This window comes from Heterocephalus glaber, unplaced genomic scaffold (genome assembly GCF_053883595.1).
Source record: "Heterocephalus glaber isolate CG9 unplaced genomic scaffold, H.glaber_assembly_v1.0 deba00001813, whole genome shotgun sequence".
Lineage (NCBI taxonomy): Eukaryota > Metazoa > Chordata > Mammalia > Rodentia > Bathyergidae > Heterocephalus > Heterocephalus glaber.
In genome coordinates this window covers 3,325,198-3,335,000 of record NW_028258484.1, presented here as the reverse complement: position 1 = coordinate 3,335,000, position 9,803 = coordinate 3,325,198, and the positions used below count along the sequence as shown (strand labels likewise).

At 38.8% G+C, this 9,803-nt stretch overlaps 1 protein-coding gene across 2 annotated transcripts in view; it reads right to left on the bottom strand.

Moving 5' to 3' along the window:
• Positions 1-363: 363 nt before the first annotated feature.
• Positions 364-9,803, bottom strand: part of LOC101723462 (ADP-ribosylation factor 2) — a 39,146-nt gene continuing 29,706 nt past the window's right edge. For both annotated transcript variants that reach the window (XM_004868668.3, XM_021247529.2), the window contains 2 exons: positions 4,499-4,623; positions 364-2,268 (listed from right to left, as the gene is read on the bottom strand). In XM_004868668.3, coding sequence (XP_004868725.1) covers positions 2,107-2,268; positions 4,499-4,623 — 287 coding nt within the window. In that variant the 3' untranslated portion in view covers positions 364-2,106. The remainder of the gene's footprint in view (positions 2,269-4,498; positions 4,624-9,803) is intronic.

The window sequence follows — 9,803 nt, the reverse complement described above, 5'->3', positions numbered from 1 at the left end:
AACTGAGTTTCAGAGATATGAAGACAGTAGAAGTGACCTGGGGCCAGCAGCCAGAAAACAATACATCCAGGATATAAGCATGGCTCTCAGGAACCCAGGTCTTTGTTCAAAATCACTGAACGAAAGTGCCCCATCTCTTACATTTACCCTGACTCCCCAGTTCCAAAGTTACAGTGTGAAAGCTACAGTGAAAGTGCATGGAGAAACCCATGAGAAACACAGCTAAGGCCTAAAGGTCAGGGAGCACCTCCAGGTATTCCCTATACACATGTCCTGGTTGGGGCAGAGGTCCAAGAGAAAGTGTGAGATGAAGAGAAAGACATTTTAAAGTAATTTAAGACACCCAGAAGTACTATACATGGCTGTCCTTCCAAAGTAAGTCCTTTATTGTCCAACCAGTCAACAAGTGTTTAATGAGGCCTAGCACCATAGCAGGTACAAATGTACTGAGCACAAATACAAAATTGTTAAGATACAGTCCCTGCAAATTTGAGGCACACACAATCTAAATATTTCTCAAAGAATTATTCCATGGTAACAAATCAAATCTGGATTTGCCACTGTTGCAACGAGCATTCTTTAAGGTTAATGTTTTAAAGAAAAATATTACACCCCACATTTACCATTGCATGAAATTTTTCCCTAGTATAACTTGTTATCAATAAACAGTATTTACTTTTATTAAAAATTTACCTTATACCCTCCCATCCCTTTAATTTGAATCAAGATTTATTTTAAAAGGTTAAATAATGGGAGTGCTTAGTTATCAATGTGGCTGATGGTTGTCTGTGCAAAAAACCTCAGACTGAGGGAATCCAGCTCATCTCTAGGCCATTTTTATTAATATTTAGAAGTTAACATAAAGCATGTTTCCAAAGTTTCTAAGACATTTTTGCCATCAAGAAAGGGAGTCAGTTGGGCTGGGGATTTAGCTTAGTGGTTCTGCCACCTGCCTTGCAAGTGCAGGGACCCGAGTTCAATCCCCGGTACAAAAAAAAAAAAAAAAGAAAAGAAAAGAAAGGGAGTCAGTGCTATGGAAAGTGGTCTGGACAAAATATGTTTTTCACAAAAAAATTTAGCACCAACTGGGGGACTATACTAGGAGTTGCCAGGAACTTCATCCCCAAAATTAACTTCTTCAATCTCTCATAAAATCTCAAAACTTACAGGTGTGTAGTTCTGGGAACAGAAACTAACCAAAAGCTTAAGGTCAACTAAGACAGCTATACATGATGACAGAAACATCAGCCAAGTGTGAGCCTCCTGTTTCACATCCAGAAGCTTCAGCACAGACCAGAGAAGTGGGGGCAGCAGCCTCGGAGCCTGAAACCTGAGACAATGACACCAGAACATAAATGTGCCCTTATCTCACTTCCTCCACCTGACTCTCACTCCACTATGGACCATGGGGCTCTAGGAAAGAACCTTGGTCTCAACCTGGGTGACTCCCTCAAAAAGTCTCCATTTGGCAAAAAGAAAAAGAGAAGGGCTGGAAAATTTTCTACTGTTACTGTCCTGAAATTCTAGCAAAAAAGATCACTGATTTCTTTAAGTAAAGCATGTTCAACAGGGAGTTGGGGCTAAAATAGAACTTAAGGGAACATTCCAATCTGAACCTCTTCACACTTGCAGTAGGCAAGTACCTTTTTTTTCTTGAGGACCTTCTGTTTAAAAACACTGAAAAATGATGAGCTGTAGGGTTTACAGTAATGGGAAAGGATAATTCATTCCTCCCTTTTTACAAAAAGATACCAAAGTCTAACAGGACTCCGGGTGTGCAGCGATACAAACCCAGGACTACAACAACTGATCCTGTCCACATTCCAATTCTCCTTTCTACCCTGAAGACTACTCTGGCTATCACAGACCAGAGAGCCCCCTCTCTGAGTTCCTCCACCAACTGCAAAAATGATCATCAAAGCCACTGAAATGGAAAATAGTGTTTACAATGTAATACTGGTTTTCTTATAGCATGTATAAGGCACGGTGTGAGAAAGCTGCCCCTACTCCCAGCCACACAGCCACATGGGCTCCTCATTCACACACATGCACACAGAAGAGGCCAGCTGATTTTGTCACAATCCACAAGGAATGAACTGCTTCTGGTCACTTCTGGTTTTTCAGTTGGTTGGAGAGCCAATCTAGGCCTTCGTAAAGCCCATCTCCACTGGTAGCACAAGTAGCCTGAATATACCAGTTTCTCTGGCGAAGGGAATGTAAGCCAAGCTTGTCCGTTATTTCTGCTGCATTCATGGCATTGGGAAGATCCTTGGAAAAGAATGTGCAAAAGTCAGTTTATCATGCTATGTCTACACAATGAGATATGCTCTTCCTCCTAAAACATTCCCTAACCCAGTCTTCTCCTCCTCAGTTGTTCTGGCCAGAAACCTTAAAATCATCCTTAATTTTTTCTCTCAAACCCACTGCCAATCTGTCAGGAATCCCAACAGTCCTACCATGAAAATATATACAGACTACTTCTCACCACCTCCACTGCTACCACCCTGATCCAACCCCACCAGTTTCTGACCTGGATTACTGAAATAATTTCCTGACTGGTCTCCACGCTTCTATTCTTGCCCCCCAAACCTCTCCTCAACCCAGTAGTGAAAAGTCAGATCATTAAGTCTACCAAAACTCCATCACAGCTCCTTGTTGAGAGGTAAGAGCTAGAGTTGCTATGATAGCTTGTAAGGCCTTTAGGGCCTAAGCCCCAGGTCACCTCCTAATTGGCTTGCTCCATCTTCTAAATATAGTACTCACCCTATATGACCATATTATAAAAATTATTTATTTAGTATACTTGTTACTCCCCTAACTAAATGTAAGTTTTACAAGAGCAGGAAATCTTTATCTTGTTCTTTGATGTATGCCAAGTGTCTAGAATAGTGGTGGCAAACCTATGGCACTCTGTTTATCTTTTAAGACAAATGATGTTAATGTATGAGTTGTTTTTTCTAAACTAAAACCTCAGTATTCAGGTTTAATTGTAGTGTTGGCACTTTGTGATAAGTAAGTAGGTTTTGGGCTGCATTTTGGACACTTGTCTCTAAAAGGTTCACCATCACTGGCCTAGAATCATGTCTGGCACACAGAAAGAGCAAACTTAAATTTAATATACTAGCACTGAAGAACAAGGAAGATACAGATGTTCCAACATGAGATGTCAAAGATATGCTAAGTAAAAAAGCAGGCTGCAAAATAGAATGGATACTGTAATCTCTGAAATTTAAATAAAAATCATATGATCACTTACATAGTTATAGAAAGTTGTATGTCTATAAAGAAATTTTTAAAATTTAATAATATTTTACCCTGGGGCCAGGGATTTAGCTCAGTGGCACCATGCCTGCCTCACAAACACAAGGTCCTAAGTTTGATTCCTGGCACAAAAAATTTTTACTCTGAAGAACAGGACTGAAATATTTCACATGATATTCTGAATTGCTTTTTAAATTATACCCTGAAGGGCTGGGGATTTAGGTCAGTGGTTCCACTGCCTGCCTTGCAAGCAGAAGGACCCAAGTTCAATCCCGAGTTCGATCCCCGGTACCAAAAATAAATAAATAAATAAATAAATAATACCCTAAACATGTTTATTTTTATAATTAACAAATTTATTATTTTCATTCTTAAAGTCCATCATAGTGAAACTACACTGACATCCAACCTGAACAGCAGGTTAATGGTTACATGGATTATGACCCAGGCACCATGGAAAATCGTGTTTACAGAGTGGGATGACAAGAGGAAATGCAGGTGATAAATTTCAAGTATCCCAACAGGCTGCAATGTTGTCAGAACAGTCTAATCTCAATTACACAACAAATGTATTCATGAAGAAAAGGTGGAAGGAAACATATTGCTGTATAACAATGGTCACCTCCTCCTCACCTCTGTTGACACTGTTCCTTTCATGTGATCCTACTTTTTTTCTCATGTTCAGTTCAGTTTAGATCCTGGACAGTTCCACACCAGCTCTCCTCCCAGTCTTCTTTTCCTGCTTTATATTTATGTATAAGGGCTCTTGCCTCTACAACCTCAGGTCCTATAGGATCCAAGTTCATTTCTTCCCTTGCCCCTTCTCATTTTGTTCCTAGAACCACATGGGTCCCTTTCCTCCTGGTTCATATGTCATTTTATCAGGGTCACAGCTACTCTGCCCTCTTACTCTACTCTGCTTTATCTTTCTCTATAACACTTAACACCTGACTGTCTCTACTCCCATTACAATGTAAACTCCAAGAACACAGAGAATTTTGACTATCTTGCTTATTACTACATACTCAATACCTAAAATAAAGCCTGGAAGTTAGTACATGCTCAATTATTAGTTATTGAATGAGTGAATGAATATATGACATTCTGAAAAGGAAATGGTGGGAGAGGTTATGGTTGGGACTAAAGAGGAGACAGACATCTAGTTTACATATCTACACATTTGAGACATCTGGTAATAAGTTTCAGTTTCAGTGCTCAAAATGCCAAAACAACATACCTGTTTATTCACAAACACCAATAAAACTGCATCTCTGAGCTCATCTTCTGCTAACATTCTAGTTAGTTCTTCCCGGGCTTCATTGACCCGCTCTCTGTCATTACTGTCAACTACAAAAATCAGACCTGGAAAGAAATCATAAACATGTCAGTATTGTGAAGCTCCAAAGAACACTGGTTTATATATCTGTACAGCTTCACCCTGCTTATGTGTGTGGTTTCACTGAGAGCAAATTATATGAAAGGATATATAATCTCGAGTTAGAAAGCTGGTTATACATTCAACTCATTTATCTTTTTCAGAAATATCACAGCAGAAGATGGTGGAGTGGTGAGCAACAGAGAAAGAGCTTCTCAGAGATTTGGTGTCCTGACACTGGAATATAGCAGCATGAGGAGAAGGGAAGTGGGTCCCTAGGACCCAGGAAAGATCTGAGGTGAGAAGTGAAGTCCATGGGGAGAATGAAGAGAGAGACTGTAATGAAAAGGAGGAAGGTAGCAAGCAGCGCTCTCTCCCAGAGCCCAGACACTTGGCAAGGAAATGGCGGGCCAAATCTGCAGGCGCACAGTGACTAGTGGTGACCCCAGAGGCCTCCACAAAGAAGCACACCAGTGGAACAGAGCAGTGGATGCACCCAACTGCAGTGGCTGGTCAGTTATCCAGATTCAGATGTCACCCAGGAGAGGGCAACTGGTGGGTAGCCACTTGCAGAGGGGCCAACTGAGCTCAGAACTCAGAACAGCTACTAACCAACCCCATGTAGTAGCTCCCAGTGCCTCGGTACAGGTGCTGAATTCAAGTCAGCAGGAGGTCAGAGAGCAGAGTTCAAGCCAGCAGGAGGCACACAGACCTTTGTAGGCTCAAGGAATCTGGTTCCAGCCTCATAGCCAGAAACTGGCCTGAACTCCAGAGGAACTAAAGGGGCAGGCTGGCTGGATTATCAACTACCCCATTGTGAAGCTGTGGCTGGCTTGCTGGGATTAATCAATTTGGATCTGGATTCTGTTTGCCTGCATTGCCTCCCAGTGACAGCAGAGATACACTTTGAATTGGATGTTTTTGGTTTTTTCTTTTTTTTCTTTTTCCTTTCTTTTTTTCTCCTTTCTGGTTCTGGTTCTTGTTTTGTTTTTCTTGATTGAACATGGTTTCTACTTGTTTTTGTTGTTACTGTTCTGTTTTATTCTTGTTTTTATTTTTTCCTTTTCTCTTTCCCACCTGCCTTCTTCACCAGTTTCCTAAAGTTTGTCCTCCAGTCTTGCTTCTGATATCTTCCTCTTCTTCTATTTGTTTTCCCCCCTTTAACCCCTTTTAAATCTTCTCCTCTAAGGGTAAAATTGCCATATTAAGGGTTTATTTATTGAATACAATTTTCAGATTCATTCTATATTTCATTATATAACCACAAATCTAGTTCAGATGGTTAAAGGCTGCAAATTAATAGTTAACCACAGTTTGTCATTTTCTAGGCTGTACTTGATGTTATTGTTATTGCTGATTGCACTACTTTGGCCAAGGTGACAAGACTGCGATTGCCTAAGGGTCTAAAAAAACAAAAACAAACAAACAAAAAAATCAGTAGGCCAGTGCCAAAAAACTGACAGCTGGGCCAAGCAGGCAGAAACTTCTCATCCCCAATAAATTGAAGAGGTAGGATCCTGCAACAGAATCAAAACCCAAAAGCCAGCTATACCTGGAAGACCCTTCTGAGTAGTCATTTCCTAAGGGTTCTGAATACCAGCAATAAAGCTACCCGCCATAAGCAATTTACAAGCACCATGAGAAGACACTTAAACAAGATGTAATTTCCCCCTACCCAAACTTTCAGCTCAACAAAGGCAAACCCCTCGGGCAATGAGGGGGAACAATCTGAAAGCCACCCACCTGGACTCCCTGAAGTGGTAACAGCAGAAGTAACAAAGCAGATGAACGAGGCTCTAGAAAAAAATCAAAGCAGAAATAATTTCCCAGATAACTACAAAGATGGTGACCACAATATAAGACTTATTTAGTGACACTAGAGCAGATACAGATTAAAAGAAAAATAGAGGAGCTCAGGAACATGATGGAAACCATGAACACTCAGCAAAGGAAAGAAATGGAAACCATGAACATCTAGCATAGAAAAGAAATGGAATCCATGAAACAGATTCAAACATATATCCAGGAAATTAAAAATTCTACTGAAAGTATACACAGCAGAATGAGCCAAAGTGAGGACAGAATATCAGATATAGAAGACAGGATTGTGGATAGTGATCAGGAAAAGAAAGATTTCTTTAAAATAGCAAGGGACCATAAGAAAACAATCTAGCAGATAATGCTAGATTATGCATTTAGCATAATGCAAAGATAATGCAAAGAAGAATAACATAAGATTGATCAGAGTCGATGAAAAAGCAGGAGATAGTGCAAATGACATTTAAAAAACCTGTTCACAGAAGCAATGGCAGAAAACTTCCCAAATGGAAAAAGAATTTGACACACAGATAAATGAGCCATATAGGACTCCAATTAGCCATGATGAAAAAAAAAAACACTTCACCAAGGCATGTAATAGTCAAGATTCCAGAAATTCAACATAAGGACAGAATATTAAAAGCTGTTAGAGCCTGGGATTTAGCTCAGTGGTGCTGCAGCTGCCTTGGTAACACAAGGTCCTGGGTTTGATCCCCGGGTACCAAAAAAAAAAAAAGCTGTTAAGAGAAAAGAAAAAATCACCTATAAAGGAAAGCCCATCAGAATCACAGCAGACTTCTCAACACAAACTCTCAAGTCAAGGAGAGCTTGGAGTGAAGTATTTCAAGCCTTAACGGAAAACAACCTCCAACCCAGACTGATGTACCTTGCAAAACTATCTTTCAAAATTGATGGAGAAATAAGATACTTCCGTGACAAAGAACATCTGAAAAAATTCATGGCCACCAAACCAGCACTCCAAAGTGTTCTGAAGGATATTCTAGAAAGAGACAAAGATTATGAACCCAACAGAATAACTCCACCAGGCAAGGCAAGAAATTAAACAGGAAAGGAAAGAAGGAAGCCAACAACAGAAAAATAACATGATAGAGATAAGGCAATACATATCAGTTATAACTATCAATGTTAATGGTCTCAATTCACCAATCAAAAGAAACAGACTGGCAGAATGGATAAAGAAGCAAGATCCAACAGTATGCTGCATACAAGAAATGCATTTAATTCAAGAACAAATTCACAGACTGAAAGTCAAAGGATAGAAAACAATATTTCACGTGACAGGAACCCAGCAAAAAGCAGAGGTAGCTATTCTACTTGCAGACAAAGTGGATTTCAAGCCAAGACTGATTAAGAGACACAAAGAAGGTCATTACATCCTTGTAAAGGCAACAATCCAAGAGGAAGAGATAATTATAAATATATGCACCAAATAGAAGTGCACCGAACTATATAAAACAAATATTAACAGACACAAAAAATCCTATAAGCCCTAATACAATTGTAATGGGGACCTCAACACCCCACTGTCACAAATAGACAGATAAACTAGCCAAAAATTAACAATGAAAAATTAGGACTGAACCAAACTCTTGAACAAATGAACTTAGTAGATGTCTACAGAGTGTTCCACCCCACAACATCCGAATACACATTCTTCTCAGCTGCACATGGCACATTCTCCAAAACAGACCACATACTAGCTCATAGAACATGCTTAAATGAAAAGGAACTGAAATTATCTCATACATATTATCAGACCATAGTGCCATGAAATTGGAAATCAACAGCAAAAGAAACCACAAGAAAAAAAAAAAAGAACCAAGATACTCATGTAATGGTACAAGATCCCAATGATGAATGTAACTGTATTTTATACCTAAAATGTACCAATAAACTTAATGGGAAAAAAAAAGAACTACAACGTCATAAATACATGGAAATTAAATAATACCCTCCTGAAAAACCAATGGGTCACAGATCAAATTAAAGAAGAAATCAGACAGTTTCTACAATTAAATGATAATGACAATACAACATACCAGAACTTACGAGATGCAATGAAGGCAGTACCATGAGGAAAATTTATAATGGTAAATATCTCTATCAGGAAAAGAGTAGGCTCAAATAAACAACCTAATGTCAAACCTCAAGCTTCTAGAAAAAGAAGAGCAAATTAAGCCCAAAGCTCATACAAGGGAGGAAATCATAAAAATCAGAGCAGAAATTAATGCAATGGAGACAAAAAAAATCAATGACTCAAAGAGCTAGTTCTTTGAAAAATTAAATAAAATTGACAAACCCTTAGCCAACATAAGGAAAGAAAAGACTCAAATCCATGCAATCAGCAATGAAAAGGGTAAAATCACAACATATCCTGCAGAAATCCAGAAGATAATAAATACCTACTTTGAGAACCTGTATTCTAATAAGATGGAAAATACAGAAGAAATGGACAGATTCCTAGATACATATGAAACACCAAAACTGAATCAAGAATATACAAAAACTTCTAAATAAACCAGCATCAGCCAATGAAATTGAAAATGTAATTAAAAACCTACCAACAAAGAAAAGCCAAGGCCCTGATGGATTCACTGCTGAATTCTACAAGAAATTTAGAGAAGACCTAATGCTGCTACTTCTCAAACTCCTTAATGAAATTGAAAGGGAAGCAATACTCCCAAATTCATTCCTGGAAGCAAGCATTATCCTGATTCCAAAACCACAGAAGCAGCCAACCAATAAAGAGAATTACAGGCCACTCTTCCTAATGAACGCAGATGTAAAATTCCTCAATATGATACTAGCAAACAGAATGCAGCAAATCATCAAGAAGGTTATACAACATGACCAAGTTGAATTCATCCCAGGGGTGCAGTGATGGTTCAACATACACAAATCAATAAATGTAATACACTATATTAACAGAACCAAGAGCAAAAACCATATGATCCTCTAAACAGATGCAGAAAAAGCATTTGACAAGGTCCGACACTCATTCATGATTAAAAAAAAAAACCTACAGAAAACTGGTACAGATGGTCTTTATCTCAATATGATAAAAGCCATATATGACAAACCAACAGCCAGCATCATATGAAATGGATAAAAACTGAAAGCTTTCACTCTAAAATCAGGAACAAGACAAAGATGTCCACCGTTACCACTCTTGTTCAATATAGTTCTGGAAACACTAGCCAGAGCAATTAGACAAGAGAAAGAAATAAAAGGAGTAAGGATAGTAAAGGAAGAAGTTAAATTATCATTATTTGCGGATGACATGATACTCTACCCCAAAACTCTACTAAAAGACTTCTAGATTTGATAA